The 18718-nt window shown below is 37.5% G+C and overlaps 1 protein-coding gene and 1 long non-coding RNA gene across 6 annotated transcripts in view; both read right to left on the reverse strand.

Annotated features, from left to right (window-relative positions):
- The window catches only part of LOC147171599 (uncharacterized), a 27440-nt gene extending 19867 nt beyond the window's left edge, over positions 1 to 7573 (reverse strand). For both annotated transcript variants that reach the window (XR_015095598.1, XR_015095597.1), the window contains exons 1-3: positions 7423 to 7573; positions 6756 to 6882; positions 3240 to 3425 (exon numbers count right to left, since the gene is read on the reverse strand). This is a non-coding gene — a long non-coding RNA (uncharacterized LOC147171599). The remainder of the gene's footprint in view (positions 1 to 3239; positions 3426 to 6755; positions 6883 to 7422) is intronic.
- A 3401-nt stretch (positions 7574 to 10974) lies between these two features.
- The window catches only part of nectin1b (nectin cell adhesion molecule 1b), a 204088-nt gene continuing 196344 nt past the window's right edge, over positions 10975 to 18718 (reverse strand). For 3 of the 4 annotated variants that reach the window (XM_086081314.1, XM_086081315.1, XM_086081313.1), the window contains one exon: positions 10975 to 15463. In XM_086081314.1, coding sequence (XP_085937440.1) covers positions 15227 to 15463 — 237 coding nt within the window. In that variant the 3' untranslated portion in view covers positions 10975 to 15226. The remainder of the gene's footprint in view (positions 15464 to 18718) is intronic. The other variant, XM_086081316.1, reaches the window with a different exon arrangement.

Raw genomic sequence — 18718 nt, forward strand, 5'->3', positions numbered from 1 at the left:
CTTTTCTCCCTTTCTTGTTTCCATTGGTGTTTCTTTTCTTTCTTCCTTTTCTTCCTCCAAACCTTTCATACCATCCTTCCTTTGTTCCGTTCTATCATCCCGTCGCCTTCCTTCCCGTTTGTCTTCCATCCCTTCTTTCCATCTTCCTGTCCTTATTTCCTTCTTTGCTTCTTTCTTTTGTTCAACCCTTATTTCCTTTTATTTCTTTTAAGACATTCTCATTATTACCTTCCTTGCTTCACCTTTCGTCCTTTTATCTGTCTTTGTTTCCTTCTTTTCTTCCCATCTACTATCCTTCCTTTTCTCCTGGTACTTCGCCCCACATGGCAAATTGTCACACATTCCGGATTGTCTGGCAACCAGTCCTTCACTCGCCAAAAGTCAACTGGGATTGGCTTTCTTTGACAGGAAGTGGAATCAAGAAAAATCCTCACAGTCTCTGGTTGCTTTTTGTTTTCCCGCTAGCACAGCAGGAACGTTACTCAATTCCGACGCACATCCATCTCTATGCAGTAAATCCCCACCACTGCACCAGGGAAGTCTCCTGTGGGCAAATGTGCCCTTCAGTAATGAATCCCGGGAAGACGCTGCTTCTCCATACACTGTCACATGCCGCTTTATATACACCGTAAATCATGGTTCTTAAACTGTGATTCCGCCAACTGAAGCTTGGGGGTCGGCAAAAATAATTTTCAATAGAATATGTAATTTTCAAGAAGTGAATGACTACATACGGGAACCAATCAAACTGACATGCTAAGCCAATTACTCCTCTCTATCTTAGCTTAGGGTCAAATAAAGGGGGAGTATGCAGTTTCTGTTACCCACACAAATCTGGAATGGCGCGCGGGAAATCAGCACAGAGGCATTTTGGACAGGGTGTGGGTAATTTCGCAGAAGCGGGCAAGACAGCATATTTTATCAAGTAAGGTTTGCGCTGTTGTGGGTGTGAACACAGCCAGTTCTATTTACTAATTACTACCTACCCAAATGGCTTGCCTTTAAATGTGGCACATACACATCTCACATGGAGACATCCCCATGTGGAAAAGGACACAGTGGTCTGTGCGTGACTGGAGCATTGCCAATGCGCTTTGCCAGTACGGCAACAGATAACATGTAAGCAGGTACCTCATTAAATACTGTAAAGAATGAGCTTCCGCTAACCGCTGATGACTTCAATATGTCAGCAGTCCTCCTGTACAGGGTATCGATCCCCACCCTGGATTGTTTGTCTGATTTAAAAATAATGATAATAATAATACGCTCACGAAATAGGTTTATACAATCATTCAGAGTTGTTATATTTATGAATGAAATATGATGAGAACCACGCAAATGTCCGCAAGGCTCAGAATCTATTTCCTGCGCCCAGAACTAATTCAACAGAATCGAATTATACTAGCTGTGCCACTGTTTAGACATGGTCAGAGCAAGGCGGCATAACTTTAGTGCGACTTTCTGCCACCAAAATGTCATCTTGCCAGGCGTAGCTTCACTTTCATGCGGCTGTCTGCCAAACTAGCAAACATGCGCAGTGATATTCTAGGATTATGCTATGCATTTCAGTATGTGCCAGCTACAAAAATAGAGCCCTTGATATGGAAAATGTTTTTATTTTCCATATGATTACAACTGTCTTGAATATAAGTGACTTTCTAATCCCTGTAGCATTCAGGTGTATACTTGGTAGTTAGTTGGCATTTGCAATATGAGAGGGTCCTTGGAAAAAAGAAATCTCAAGAGTTTCAGAACCTCTGATGTATAGCATGCATTTTATGCTTCATTCATTCATGTAAAAAAAGGAGAAAAAAACACTTCCATTACAAAAGGATTTGTTCACCCCGCAGGCAGAATGCAAATGAGTGTGCGCGGCTACACTGTGCATGTCCATGCTCATCTCCCTTTTCCAAACACAGCTGAGAAAACCGGGAGCGGAGCAGAACAATTGGACCAGAACGTCAGGTTAAACATTCCCAGCTGCGCCCCCGCGCCTCTTTAGTGGCGGGCAAATACTGTATGCAGATTCGGCACAGAGGATATTTTGATAGGCACCCGGCCCGGAAAATCAGGCCGGGATCATGTGACGAATGACAAAGAGAATGTTGACAGTTAGGTGCTAGTTGGAATGATGGCTACACATCAAGACTGTTTAAATGTAGGAAATAAAATCTAAAAAACCTAGAGATGTTCAATACACCTTTTTTTTTTTACACCGATACCAGTATGAGTATTCAACTTTTGAATAGCCACAGACTAAAATTTCCATTCATTTCATGGAATGGAAATTTTCTATTATTGTAATTTCTACTTCCTGATTTTAGAACGGCCCTGAAAAGTCAATACTTGAAGGTACTGGTATCGGTACACATCTATCCCTCAAAAACACTGCGCAGTGGCCCGCTTTACATGGGGGATAGTGACTGGGCTGGCTCGCAAACAGTGAAAATCTATATATATGTATAATTGACATGCATTACAAATGCATTGAATGACCCCCCCCCATACTTTTCAATGGGAAAAAAATAGTTGAGTATCTTGATATGCCACACCTGTGAGCTATTATCTCGGCAAAGAAGATGTGTTCATTAACACATTTTTTACCATTTGTGAACAATATGAGAAACAAGCCTTTTGTGGAAATCAATAAAGTCAATGACAAAGTGACATTGTTATATTACCTAAACAATCAAGTCATGTAATATTTAGCCCATATTATTATATTTTATTCATATGATCGGTGACTTTCCACATTAAAACTTTTTCCCCTCAAAAGTTTTTTTTTATTGAAAATTAAACCTGCTAATGGTTTCACATTTCCATATTATCTTCAGTAGATATGATAAAATGTGTATTTTAGATGCGTGGTTGAATAACTGGAAGTAAACAATGTGTAATTGATGGTGCAGCAGGAGCTATTTTCATTTAATAACAAGTCAATTTAAAACAAAAGGCGCCGGATCCATTAAATCTTCAAATGACATTCGGCCGTTATGATTGTGTGTGTGCGTGCTCCTAATTAAAACGGCTGTGTATGAAACCCAATAAGGAGTGCTGGCTGCTTTCAGCACCAAGGACAGCTCCGCTCATATCGCTGTCTTTCTCTCTTTTTTTCTTAAGGAATTGGAAGTTAATTAGCATGCAAACACAAAGTTGCAGTAGTCATACCCAGACATGTGACATCACGATGGTGTCCCTTTTTCCAACTATTTACATTTATAGAAATTATATTTACTCACGGGGCACGATAGCTGACTGGTTAGCACGTCCGCCTCCCAGTGCTGAGGACGTGAGATTGAATTCGGGCGTTGGCCTTCCTGGGTGGAGTTTGCATGTTCTCCCCGTGCTTGCGTGGTTTTTCTCCGGGTCTCCTCCCACATTCCAAAGACATGCTTGGCGGGTTAATTGAACACTCTAAATTGTCCCTAGGTGTGAAAAGAACGAAGCCGCACTGCAGCTTGTTACCCATATAATATTTACTCATGTTGTTTCTATTTTAGTCAAGATGGAGGGAACCAGTGGTGGATAATAATAATATGATAATACAAACATATAGGCAGGGGATAGGCAATTATCCCCGACAAATGATTAGAACGTGTGCCACTTAAATAGGCTGCTGCTGGCTTTATATTCAAGGCGGCATATTTAAGACCTGATTTGCTCAGCATTGTGGGGGATCATGTTTATTTTGCTATTGTTTTGATGACGATGAAGACAAAGATGAAGATGATTCAGTGGAGCTAAACATTGGGATCCATCTGACGGGAGCTCCCACGTGGCTGGAGCTGCAAAATGCGACTGTAAATATATAAGAAGAAAGCATACTAGGACATCTATACTTTAAATTCGTAAAAAGGGTATGCACACTTTCAGTTGTTTAGTTTTACTTCCCGTTTCAAATCTGATAGTACACATTGTTTTTGTTTGATTTTCTTAGAGATTTAAGCGACTTTACTTTGTTATTTTCCACGCCAAGGTAAATAGCATAACACGCAACATATTAAACACATTAAAAGTCGCGTTGCTGTTGTCACAAATGGAATCGTTTCCAACGTAGCAACAACCCCCCCCCCACACACACACACTAATGTTCCCACAATAAAGTGTGTGACTACATTTATGTACATGTTTACGTTGAAAGCTGGTGATTAGGCACACAATGGCTGCCATTCTCGTCTGACATTTCAACGCTGTTCTGCAGCCCCCGCTGTTGTTTGCTTGTGTTATAAAAGAATAAAAAAATAAGCTTCAATTAGCCTATGTGTAAAAAGGAAAAAGGTTGGCAAATTGAATATTTGAGAATGAATTTAAACCAGGAAGTAGATGCTGACAAAGATGCACACACACGTAATCCCTGCTATATTTGCATTCGCGACACTTAAACATGTCGCTAATGCAGTGCTTTTCAATTATTTTTTATGTTTATTGTGTTAGCATTTTATTACCACCCCAATGCAAATTGAATCAGTACAGTGTTGAGAATATATTAGATGATTTGCTTAAATTGTCGTAATTTTGATTAAAAATAACTTGTAAACCTGATTCCTTTTACAGTAATTTTGTATATTTTTATATTATGTACATTTGCTCTTCTTTCTTTTTTTTTCTACTTGTTTTTTTATTTTACATTTCTATAATGTGTTTGATTATTTTGTTGATTTAAAAAAATATTTCGTGCATTTACATAGTTCAGTAATTTTCACTTTTTCATTTAATTTTTAAAATATGTTACATTTACTTTTCTGTAAATGTTTTACGTATTTTTAATATATACTGCACTTATTTTATATTTATATATATATATATATATATATATATATATATATTATTAGTTTTTATATATAATGTGATCTTGAGTTAAAATCAAATAATGATCATTCAGCTCCTTATGTTTTTATTTTTGTAACCACTAAAATTCAATTAATGTAAAGCATTTTGGGGGACTAAAGCAGATCCCTGAGGCACACCATTGGTAAATCCAAATTTTAGCTTGTTAGAGAGTGCCGCTGTATGTTATTATATGTGAATCTTATTTAGCATTTTTTATTAATTTTGAAGTACTAGTACATAAAACCTTTTCTATTAATCAAATGTTTGGTTCTAAGCCAGCAGAAGATGATGACAGTATCTCAGTTGTATTGATCATTGTCATATAAAACACAAAGTTTTAAATCTCCCAGATTTTATTGTAGCTATAAAACTTAAAATCATTCTCCTCCAAAATGAAAAAAAAAAACGAGTTAGCCCACTCTACCTGTAGTTTTCAGTGGCTCAAAATGGAGTCATTTTTCTTAACAGTGACGCACGCCACCCTTGTGATATTTCCTATTCTGCTGTACCATTGTTGACATGCAGCCCGTCGTGTCGCCTCCATCGAGGCAGCGGCGGCCAGCAGGCCGCAGGGTAACAAACAGAATTATTGATGGCCGTGAAAAATTGATTTGGGATATATGTGCTAGTGCCGCCTTTGCTAAAATAGGACATGGGTTATTCAGCAGAAAGCACACGGAACGCTGAAAAATTCATCACGGTTCTGGCAAACGCGGCCGTGAGTTAGCATCGTAGAGGCAGCAGTAAATAAAAATAAATGTGTACAGTGTGTTTATGAATGAAATGTACGGCCTAGTAAAAAGGACACGAGTGAGAGATGGTCTTTATTATCGTAACTCCCACGAGCTGTGACAAGTCTGTTCCTTGTAGACACGAGTCCATTCGTTACTTTAGATCAGTCTGGTGTATCCCAATCTTTTAACAGTCCCTGTTTATACCTTTTTTTTTTTAATAGTCCCTGTTTATCATTAAAAAAAAAAGCATAACCTCTAATCTTTGACATTGTTTAAGTAGGTTTGCAAGATAATTTGGATAGGAAACGCGCAGGATGCCCTTTTTCCTTGCTCTTTTCCTGGATCATATATAAATGTGATTATGAATGGTCCATTTTCTCAATATAAAAAAAAAAATATTAAATATGTAATTGAGCTTTACTCCGATTGGGTCTCTGTTTTCCTTGATTTGATATGAAAAACATATTTCCTCTGACTGGTAAATTCCTGAGTGTGTGCGTCTTGTGTCACGTGGCCACGGCGATCTGGTTTTATTTCTTATGTTATTTTAAGTTTTCTAAACAAGCACATTTCATTTATAGATTTTTTGCCTGTATTTGATGAAACTTTTCATTTTTGCACAGTTTTTTAATTAATTAAGCCTTTTATCCAGGTGATACATTTGATTGTCATTGCAATGCAAACCTGACTGAACACAGCAGAAAAAAGTTTTTGATTTTTTTTCTCCCTGCCAGATAATTTTATTATGGTTGATTTAATTTACGATATGAATATTTGTATTTCTTAATACATTTTTAATGTACTTTTTTCTTTGCATTTTTGTTTGTTCCTATGTTGATTTTTCTCTTAATTTCAAAAACATTTTCAATTGTATTAACACTTCTTTTTTTTATGTAACTTTTACAATACTTTAAATTTACTATATAGTGTACAACAGATGACATGATTGGCTACATGTCTGGAAATAGATGCCAGCTTGTTATTTGCACTTGCCTTCACTATGAAGGGGTCTACATGTTCACGCCGCATTAATCAACAAAACACGCAGCAGTCATAAAAAGTCTGCATTGCCTCTGTGATAAATAACACCACCGCTTACTTGCATAAATTATCTGCTCGTGTGCAGGCATGTGCATATTTTAACAGTGCGGAGGTGACGGTAGTGGCGAGAAGCATGAATTAGGACAGTACCTGGAGCAGAACCAGAGGGAGCCCACACCGGGCCTGGCATTATAGAAATGTCAAGTGAACTCTCCCAAGGCCTCCTGGTTGCTTCCATTCAAATCAACACACCCTGCGGGGGTGGGGAGGGGGTCATCTATAAAGCACAGAGAGTCACTTATGCGTTCATAAGGACAACCAAAAATACATTTTGAAATTGTTTTATTGCAGTCATCTCTAGGCCTTTTTTCACACTGGGAAAATTCAAATTGAATTCATTTTATTACCTCCTCTGAGCAGGCAGAGTTGTGAGACTTAAGGTTTTCAGCACTTAAACTTAGTAACGTTAGTTATGCTACTCACTATTATAAAAAAATTATAATAATAATATTACGATGGCCATGTGCAGAGAGAGAGAGAGAGAGAGAGAGAGAGAGAGAGAGAGAGAGAGGGGGGGGGGGTAGGGAGTATGTGTGGTGGGAGGTTAAGTAATGTAGTTAACTGGATGAAGTCCTTCATCATTACTGCCTGAGCTGAATGACTTCCAAACCTTTTCTTTTCCCGAGCTACGCGTTCCTGTCTGTTTGTTTGTTTTTAGCACCAACGAACCACTTCCTGACTCCTCATAGTTTATCACCGCTGTCATTCCCTTCAAATCTCCCAAACTATTTTCCATTCACAGCATAGCTGTGCTTACCTGCCAACTCCTTTGTAGTTTTTTTCCCCAATTTGTGCGTAGTTAATCCTCACATTCCACGAAGCCTTTATTTCTTTTATTGCTATCTACTATTATTATGTTATCTTTATTTCGTTTCCATTTCCATCCTGCTTCTTCCTGGCGCCGAACAGGACGATTTCTTCTTCACGGGCGTCTTCAATTCATTTAACCATGAATGTACTTGAGGTGCGTTATCTGTATGCGTGCACCACACTGCCCCTATGAGGCCAAAGTGTGCACAGTAGGAACAGCACAGATAGATAGATGGGTGGGTGAGTGAATGGAAAATGGATGGACAGAATTGAACGTATTCATGTGTTGATGAAAAGGTGAATGATGGGAGAAGTACTGTATAGATTGATACATGAAAAAACAAATGGAACGAATAAATGAATATTGAATATATAATATGAATATAAATGGACTGAATATAGGGAATGCCAAATGAAGATGACAATAAATGGATGAGGGCATGAATTACAATGGATGGGAGAATGATGGGGGATAGAACGGATAGATCATAAATGAATGAATTGATTGAAAGTCAAATGAATAATGAATAAATGGTTTGATGGATGAACAAATGATAATGAATGGATGCATGAGAGTGGATAGATTAGTTTAATACACGGAATCAATGAATTAATTATGAATGGATGAATGATGGTGGGTAGAATAATAGATGAATGAATCGAATTCATGAATAGGTGGGTGAATGGATGAATGCATGGTCGAATGAAGAGATTACAATAGATGAATGAATAATAACGATGGATAAATGATGGTGGTGGCTATGACAGATCAGTAACAGAGTGGATTGACGGACAATTGAATAATGAACGAATGAATGACAATGATTGGATGAATAAATGGTTAATATATGAGTAGTTTGACACATTGAGACATAATGCATAATAAACTGAATGAATGAATGATGGATAGACTGGCTAGATCAATAAATGGATGAATTGGTTGATGGACAAATGATGATTGAATGAATTATAATGAATGAATGAATGAATGAATGGCTGGATGGAGAGCCAAATGATGATGGCAAGAAAATAAACGCATGAATGAATAACAATGGGTGAATGATGATGCCAGAACGACAGATCAGTGAATGAATGAATGAATGACACCAAGCAGGTTTCCAAAGCACTGGCATGAACTCGGCGGCATCTTGTCGATTGCGGTTTTGTCTGTGCGGGATTTTGTGAGTTTGGGGTGTCGCAGGTGAGTCAGCCGCAGGACGTTGATGGAGTCAGCTTGTTGTTTCCAAGCCTGTTGGCAGCATCCCGCAGGCTTATCGTGGCTCCGCAGAGACGCTGGCTCATTCGTCTGCTCCAAAATGACTTTCTCATCATCTTCTTCTTCTTCTTTTTTCCTCTGCAGCCCCTAAAGCTCAACTGTCAGCGGGAATCACTGCGGCCAAACTTTGGAGTCTGATGCGGTGACCTTGACGTACTGTCATACTATCAATGTCAAAGTACAGAGGAATTAATTTGCATCATTCTGGAATAATGAAAAAAACAAAAACAAAGCAACATCAGAAAATTGGGTGATAATTACAAGCGCTATAGAAAATAAATGAAAGGAAGTCAACATTATGAAAACAGAAAAACAAAACGGAAGAGATGCATGATGTGTGGTGTGAGTGCGAAATTCACTCCTTAAAATTAAATGTTGTACTTTTTCCTATAAAAAGACGAAAAATATATATATATTCTAAAGTTTTTAATGCACATTTTAAAAAAATACTTTTTTGAAAAATACAGAAATAATTCCAAAGATTTTTCGGAAAAAAAATAAAGATGAAAGTTCATTAATCAAAATATGACCCTAGAAACAAGTTTTTTTTTAAAGTGACTTTACTGTCATAAGATTTGTCCCCCCCCCCCCCCCAAAAAAAAATCATGTTAAAAAATCCCCGAAAAATTGTCTTAAATATTAAATATAATATAATTTCCTAATTTTTAATTTATATGACTTTATTCTCATTATATTAAAATGAAAACTATTGATGATGGCTTAATGGTAGTGAAATTAGATTTAGAGTTTGCATGAATTAATAAGTGGGTGAACTGAATGGTGGATTTTGAAATTCAGTTCTTAAAACATTTTAAAAACAAAAAAAAATCATAATACAAATATTTATTTTACTGTTCCCATGTTAGTATAAAAGGATGATTAAAAACAATAAAATACATGTTTACACTAAAATCCATTTAATGATAAAATCGTTGTTTTGTAAACTTTTTTTTTTTTTACCTTTTTTGTCACAAAAGAAAGGAAACTGAAGTGCTTAAATGGGGGGGGGGCAGTTTTTCCTTTCATACAGGAAAAGAATGACTTCATTAAATAAAAAAAAGTGGCACTATCTTTGGCCTATATTGACACTAACCAAAACCTGAACATGAGCCAACTGTGACTTGTGTTTTGCCCACAAAAAAAACCTCACAGGTGTTGGACTAACAACAACAAATCAATTGTTACACTCCAAACCCACCCGCCCATTCCCTCCATCCTTCCCCAGCCGAGTAGGGCACAACAATATGAATTGTTTTGCAAAGCGCAAACTCACAACATCAATAAAGCTGAGCTGAAGCCGGCCTGGCGTATCCGCTGCCGGCAATTCGCCATTAAGGACAAAAACGTGTCGCCGTAGGGCGTTGCGGTGATGCATGGAAGCGGAAGCGTGCTCCGCTTGACAAGAGCTTGACAACGCAAGCGGCAATTTTTTCCATTAGCGCCATATTGCTCATTTTCTATTTACACATAATCAATGTTAAACTATAATTTCAACTGCAGATCAGAGCTCGTGTGTCATCAATGAATGGACGAATTAGCTTTACATTCTTTTTCCTGAATATGCGAATTATTCGCTGCAGATTGACAATGTATCATGAGAAAGGAACATTTCCTTAAAAAACAGCAAAAAACTAACTTTTTTTCATAGATAAAGATAGCAACTTTCTAAAATTATGACTATTTTTAAGGTTTTTGTTTATTAATTTGTATCTGTAGGAATAAGTGCTGCACAAACAAACTAACAAAAGCACACACACACAATAATAATACAATTAAAATAAAGAGTTCTGAACTCACTGGCTCTTTAAAGGTTATCTCTGAAATTTTGGCCTTTTTTACGCAATTTTTGGGGGTTGAATGAAAAAATCAAAACCTTTCCATTTTGTTTTAATTCCAGGAAGCGTAATAAGCCATCAATCAAAGTGTGCCTGACTTTAGCCTAGCTTGTTGCTACGCTATACTTCACACAAAGCAGTCTGAAACTGGGAGCTCTGTAGGATTTTGTTTGTTTTTACTTCCAAGTAAAGGTTGTCACCATGCGGTCTCGATGGTACAAGGGAAGGGAAAACATAATAATAATATTTATTATTATTATTTTTAAAAGCAGTAGTTTGTGTGAGACTTTTTCCCACAGTTGCCATGGTTACCAAAACTTTCTCATGGCCAACACAAAAACGCAGACTGGATTTGACTCTCAAAATAAAGAATCGACAAAAAAAAACATAGGGTAATGTGAGGTTTAATTTTAAACTGCATGACTTATTTTGTTTTTTTGTTTTTACACACATCTGATACATTGTTAATATTTACAGCAAACATGATAATAAAATAAGAAAAACTATTACATTTTCTTCTTTTGAATTTCACATGACGTCTTCATTCCAGTAAGAAGCTACTCGGGTGTTAAAAATGGAGCAGGAAAAAGGTGTGTCGAGCCTATAAATAAATATACATATTTAGAAAAATAAAAGTTACAGTATTACAAAAAAAAAAACAGGAAGTGGATTCAAAAGGTTTCAAAGACTAAATGTGACAAGAAAACTAAAGTTTTGACACTTTATGACAACCAAATAAATGCCACTTGAAGCAAACGTATTGAATAACCCTTGTACTTACATACGTACATCATCATCAACGCTAGAATAATTACGTGTCACAAATAGAAGACAACGTTGTGTTTCAGTGGTATGCTAACAACAAGCTCCTCCACAGGAAGTCGTACTCACTCTTTTAAGAACCACCACTTACAAAAACAAAAACACTTTCAACACATTTGTTTTTTTTCACATTAGCACAAACACAAATATACTTTTTTTCCTGCATACAACGGACTTGGCAAGAAAATAAGAGAAAAACAACAGCAAAGCAACAAAAAAAAAAAAAGGTGATGCAAATTTTCTACGTCGAGAGGACTTGTGTATGTTTTATTATTATGTGTGTGTTGTTTTAGCTTATGTATGGTCTCCAATGAAGTGTCACAAGTGACACTAAGTGCTTCTGTACAGTAGCAGGCTTTGTCCGAAAAAAGAAGAAATTGCCACCAAAAGTCATTGTTTGTAGACAAGCAACGTTTCCACCAAGAAACGGCAGTTCAGTTCGGAATCATAAATTCGGAGATACATTAATGTGGAATTAAAGCTAAAGGTGCTACATTTCGATAGTTGTGAATTGTGATACGACTTAGTTGTGCCTTCCAAAATCTTGTTGCCTTTCAAACAAACAAAAACAATCACTTTTTCGTCCCAATGCTAATGCTTAATATGTCGCCAACAATAAAATGCCGCTAATGTGCCTTTCAAATTCTTGTTGACTTTCAGAAAAACAAAAACGATCACTATTTAGCCCTAATGCTAAATATGTCGCTAACAATAAAATGTCGGTAATGCGCCTTTCAATTTCTTGTTGACTCTCAAACAAAAACAATCACGTTTTAGGCCCTAAAGCTAATGCTAAATATGTTGTTAACAATAAAATGTCAGCAATGCGCCTTTCAGATTCTTGTTGATTCTCAAACCAACAAACAACAACCACCACGTTTTAGCGGCAATGCTAACGCTAAATATGTCGCTAACAAGGAAATGTCAGTGGGGCGCTTTCAAATTGTTTTCAAACACACCAAGATGACGTCTTCTTAAACTGCTATATTTATAAAAGATTGCAAATCTAGAACGCGAGCAGACGCATACATGGACTCAGAATGCTAAAAATGTTGCTGATAACTAAGCAAAATTGGCTAACATAACCTGGATGTTGCACAGCACCCAACAACTTAACTAAGTTGCCAAAAAATGGGACAAGTCATTACACAGTTGAGTACCGAGCTGAACCGAAGTGCTTGGTGGAAATGAGATTTTATCAGATACATAGTGACAGGCAAATACTCTTGAGAAAAACTGCGGGAATTTTTTGAAGTTGGAAACTCTTCATGGGAATTTACAGCAATTCACAGCAATAAACCATGAATTTACAAATCCAACGGTTGGAAAATATATTTGATCAATTATGCTAGCATAAGTGTACCATTGTACACGTTTTTCGAGTTAGTCTTCAGATATGCCATCCCTCAAATTGATGCCATAACATGTGGGCAAGGGGAGCAATCTACTTTGCAAAATAAAATGTTTGTATACAGTATTTTATGCTTCAACCTTTCCTTTAAATGACTCAATTCCCAGTTACAGTAATTTCCAAAATTCCCATGGAAAGCTGCCATACTCCCCAAATTTCCGGAAATTTGACTAAAAGGTTAAATCTATTTGTGTATGCATTTGTCATAATCAGAAATTTTACACTGAGTAAATTGAGACGAGATCCACTTTTGAATGATTGTCTGGAAAACATTAAAAGATTTCGACGAGCTGTGAAAATAACACACGTAACCAATCAGTGATGGTATACCTTGCGTTTCGAAAATAGAGTTACGCTACACGGAGTTACTGTATGTGTCTTTGGCAACTACTACTAGAAAATATGTATTTACAAAAAAAAAAAAGCAAAGACTGTCTTGCGTGGATGGAACTAAGAGAAATACGAAAGGATACTTTCGCATCGCAAGCCCTTTTTTTTTTGTTTTGAAGTTTTTTTTACGCGTGTATTTCCTTGTAACTAAGCGTGCTAACAAGCCGAAAGGTCCATCAAACACAGCCAAGCGACGATAGGGTTCACCATCACGTAGCAGTCGTGGGGCGACGGTACGGTTTTATCACTGGAAAGAAATTTGAACCTAACAAATGATGTCAATATCGCAAATAATAAAGGCAAAATACATCTGCCAAGATATTTCTTCTAAACAGGCAGTTTATATGTATGAGCATTTTACTTGCCTCGAGCATTTTTTCCTTGAACACCTTAAGCTATTAAAACTTAAGAGATTTTATTACAATTTTAGTATAAGTTTATTTCGATGTAAGACAGCGAGTGATATTGGTGGACTAGAAAGTACTCGATTTAAGCACATTTTCCTACATCATTTCGTAACGTTTCCTTAATAGTGCAGAACTACTTTAAGACATTGGTGGAGGTTTTTAGAGGCCGTCATTTTTCTTGAATCAAAATGTTTCCTGTTCTATTGGCAGATAATTATGTTACTCATTTTATGACTTGTTTCCTTGTTTTAATTGCAGTGTAGTTGAGGGGAGAGCGAGCAAGAAATCGGTTTGACAGCCACAAAGGGGAGAAAGTAGAGGCAGTTACGAAAAGGCGACGACGAGCTAGCCAAGTGAAAAGAAAGAAGAAGAATACTTTCTTTTTTTTTTTAAATACACAGTAGAAAACGCCGCAAAGCTGCAAGCCAGCAGACAGAGTGGATGGACGCTGCTAAAACGCGAATCGAACCAAGATTGTTTTTCTCCAATCAAGACAAAATGTGCATGTTCTTTGTCTGCTAAGATATTCATATACTGAAAGTGCATTAACCTGCTTCAAGGTTTTTTTTTTCAGGAATTACAACGTTTTGAGTTTGTATTACTGGTTATGAGTAAATTTAGATCAAAGCACAAAATACCATAATTCAGGGTTCCTACAAATTTTAAATATCTAAATCTCAGTAAAAAAATGAAAGAAAAAAAAAGACAATAATGATTTGTGAAATTTAAACGGTTTTGTATTTGATTCTTCAATATTAATATTCAATTTTATTCTGCCCATTTTTTGTCCATCTATTTCTACTTCGTTACGACTTGCTCTTTCCTCCATTGCTTACTTGATTCCTTCCTTCCTTCTTTGTTTCTTGCTATTTTATTTATCGATTTTTTTTGTTGTTGCTATATTTCTTCCTTCAACTGCTTCGAGATTTCCGGATGAATTCAAACCATTCCAACTTTAGCATGTTCAGCTCATTCCATGTCATTCAATATCATTCCAAATAATTCCACAGGTTTTCATTCAGCCTTACAGCCTTCACACGCAATTTCTACTAAAATAGCATTTCCTAGCTATCATTATTATTCTAAATATGTACGCCATTTACATCATCAAATAAGTAATATTTATAATTCTTTACAGACAATCTTGGAAACACATTTTACCACACAATAGTTTGTCTTTTCCAAACTTTTCCAATTATGAAAGCTTATCAAATCAAATTCCATATTTGCATATGGGAACACTGATCATTCTAAATTGGTAAATTTGTTTAAAGACAGCTGTTTTTTTTTTTTTTTAAGCTAGCTATGATGGCTTGTTTTAAGATTTTTCCTGTTATATTGTTTCCCTTAAATTTAGTACATCTTTTTTTTTTTATTTTTTTTTTAAGCTGAGCTTTTGCGGTGTAGTCGACTTTCGGGGGGACGCAAGCAAGCAATTGAATTACGGTACAAAGAAAAGTCAGCCACGAAAAGGTGACAAGCTATAGAAAGAGTCGGCAAACTTATTTTGTACACAGTAGAAAACAATGCAAAGATGGAAACAAGCAGAGCGGGGTGGGGGTGAGGGGGGGGGGTGAGGGGTGCTGAGTGGTTTTGGTGTTTGTGGGGCGTCACACGGATTGCTCCTTCGGGAACTGCGATCGTGGGCCGGCGGGAGCGGAGAAGCCGGTGTTGGAGTACATGGGCTCGTTGGCGGGCGGCTGGGCGTAGGCGTGCTGAGGCAGGAAGGTGACGGGCGGGTGGGCCGGGGGGTTGGGGGGCTGACACTCGGGCAGGTGCTCCACGTCGCGCTGGTAGCTCATGTACTCGGTCGGGTTCAACGGCTCTTGCGGATGGTTTCCAGAGGCCTGTTGAGGGGAGGGGAACAAAGGGGGGGGGGGGGGGGGGGGGAGTTGTCATCAGGTGGGGGCGCGTTACCAGGAACACACTGAAGTGGGCCCCCGCTATCCACGGAAAATGAAAAACTAACAAAATTGCTCAAATTTAAATTAAAAAACAAAAACATTATCATTAACGGGAAAAAAAGTACTTCAAAGTCTGTGGACTGTTATACAGTACCTGTATTTGATTTGATTTGCAGATGGTTGTTTTTAATAAATAATAATAATAATAATAAACAATACTTACTGTGATATATATATATTTTTTTAAATATATATATATATATTTATTTATTTATTTATTTATTGCACACAACACAATTAAAAAAATACAATTAATACTAAAACTAATACAAACAACTAAAAAGAAGCATTTAAAAAAAAAAAACTAAAACTAATAAAAACTAACCAACCCTTTCTGAAAACGAATTAAAATGAACTAAACAAACTCAAAGTATAATGAAAATTCCAGAACTATTCTGACCTTACACTGCACTCACCAAAAGTTTGTGATGTCCTTAAATTTCAGGATCAACCTAAAATGAACCGAACATTGTAGGTTCATCCTGAAATTTCGTCCACATGCGGAATATGCCGTCCTTTTGTGAGTAGTGTCACACTCGAGCACACACACACACACACATCTTGACTGTTGAAATAACATTTTGTCTGTCTCTCGGTGCGTGTCTCTGTTCACCTGCTCGGGAAGATTTATTAGTCCTCCATTTTTGTTTGGCACCAGAGGAACGCGATTGCAATTCCACACCGGAGCAACTCGATTCTTTCTCAGCACGGGGATCGGCAGTTATGAAGTAGAAAACCCCTGATAATATCGGACCAAATAAAAGCAACATAACCTCACCGTGTGGACACAAGTCTACTCAAAAGTAATGGGACACTCCTGCTCCTCGGGGGTGGACATTCATCTCCAAGATGGAGGATGTGCTTCTCTTGACTGGCCCATGTGCTATCAAGTCACACCTTTATTTGGCCCACAGTAGAGACATTTCCATTGTCGATTGATTAATTAAAAGGTGCGTCCCAAAATCAGGTTTAAAGAAGCCAAAGGTTGAACAATTCTTGACAATAATATGTTATATGTGACCTCACCAGTCTAAACATGACATTCTGATTGATATTACATTTGTGGAATATGATTATGAAGCAAAAAACAGCCGACTTTATCCGTCTCAGGGGGCGGACATTTTGCCACTTGCTGTCGACTGAAGATGACATCACAGTTGCTCAGGGCTCAGGCAACGACCAATCACAGCTCACCTGTTTTCTGAAGCCGAGCTGTGATGGGTTAATAAAAACGGTTTTACTGCTTAACGCACATTCCACTAACGCAATATTAACCACAATACCATATTTACACCAGTGGGGCTGCATAGAACATATTATTGTCAAAATAAATTATTTTTCTTTTATTTATTTATTTATTGGGGGGGGGGGGGTGACTTCCCTTTTAAGGATACCTCAATTGAATTTAAGAGCAGACATTCAATAAATATGTCCACTTATATTAGGTAATATGGGATCAATATTACATCACGGCATTTGGCAACAACAGATCTTTTCTTCACAATTGCAGCTTGCGATAGACATTGTTAATATTTCCAGATGCCGTGTGAAAAGGAAATACAAGAAATCCTGCAGCAGGGTGTAAATTTGGCTTTAGAGATGACAACGAAGAATTTCACCCTGCAGACGCTTTGTGAGCCGCTGTCTGCATTCCGCGGATGAAATTAAGACGCAGCTGTGCGCGCTCCAGCAAGTTTGGGTGGCTCGGAGTTACCGTGAGAAAAGCCCTGCTGTCAATACATCATGTGAAATTGATCACTTTCGCCACTAACAAGCACAATGTATTGATTATTTGGTGGCCCATTTGTTCCTAATCACGTTTTCTACCATTCGGATTGCATTCTGTGGTCTGGGGTGAGAGGGGGGGGGAAAAAAGTAATCCATGACGGGAAGTTTCAAGATAACAAATACACAATGCGATAAATCTCTCTTGAGAGCAAATGCAACTTTTTTGCCTTGTGGATTAAAGTGGATTGACTGCATACTCATCACGAGAAAAAAAAAAAAAAACAAGACTCAAATGAGACAGGTTGGGGACACGCTGGAAGGAAAGGAGCTGATTGGTTGGACATATGGGGAGTGGGCGAGGCTAAGGAGGGAGCCATTATTGACTTGACAAAAACTTTACAGACAGGAGGACTTAACATGAACAAAGTTGACAACACGGAAAACAACAACACAAGTTTGTGGCGACTGGCAGCACTTTGAAAAACGTCACTTTTGAATGATTTCATAAACGTGATGACACCCCCCCCCCCCCCCCCCCTGCTGTTTGTGTGACCAACAAATCAAACGCGCAGCGCAGTGAAACTAACAGGTTTTCCATTAAAAAAGTATTTATATGAATCCAAGCTGCAGCAGCAGCTCATTATTCAGCCGAGACGTGCTGCATTCATTTAAGTCTGAAGGAACGCATTGTATTGTATTGTTTGGCCTTTGGAATTAATTGGATTCAAAATTGTGTGCATGTAATCTTTTTCATATGCAACACATTTTAGGGTAAAATGTGCACGTTTCATTTAGCACCATGCATATGGTGACGAACGCTTGCGTTTCAAGTATGCTGAACCGACCAGAAAAAGAAAAGAAGAGCCATACCTGTCAATTGTCTTGTGAATCTGAAATTTGTGCTTAGTTAAAACCAGGATCCAACCACCCCCCCCCCCCCCACCCCCCCCCCCCCACCCGCACACACACACACACCCCGCAAGGCCTCTCTCCTAATCCGAGCACCAATTAAACATAGCTACCAAAATGTCATGAGAATTTAACATTTCTGGAACATTTCAAACTCAATATTCATGACCTGTTGCAAATTGCGGGAACCATAATGATCTTATCTGTTTAATAAAAACATAACAAAATTGAACTGAATTAAAAACCTTTTTTTTTTTTTATCACTAACTGACGTGCATTTATCTCACGAACTGCATAGCTGCAAATAGATAGGACCTAGTTTGAAAAAAAAAAAAGCTGTCAGTTTGGCCAATTTAGTAACTTTTCAAAATTGCGTTGTGATGATTACAAACAAAACAAAACAAAAAACGATTGATTTATTTACCTGCTGAAAAACAGACTAATTCTCATGTTATTTTCCATTTTTAAGCAATTGTGGAGTCACTTTCTCAAAACATTTCT

Source organism: Leptonotus elevatus, chromosome 7 (genome assembly GCF_054856555.1).
Source record: "Leptonotus elevatus isolate MCC_2025b chromosome 7, RoL_Lele_1.0, whole genome shotgun sequence".
Classification (NCBI taxonomy): domain Eukaryota; kingdom Metazoa; phylum Chordata; class Actinopteri; order Syngnathiformes; family Syngnathidae; genus Leptonotus; species Leptonotus elevatus.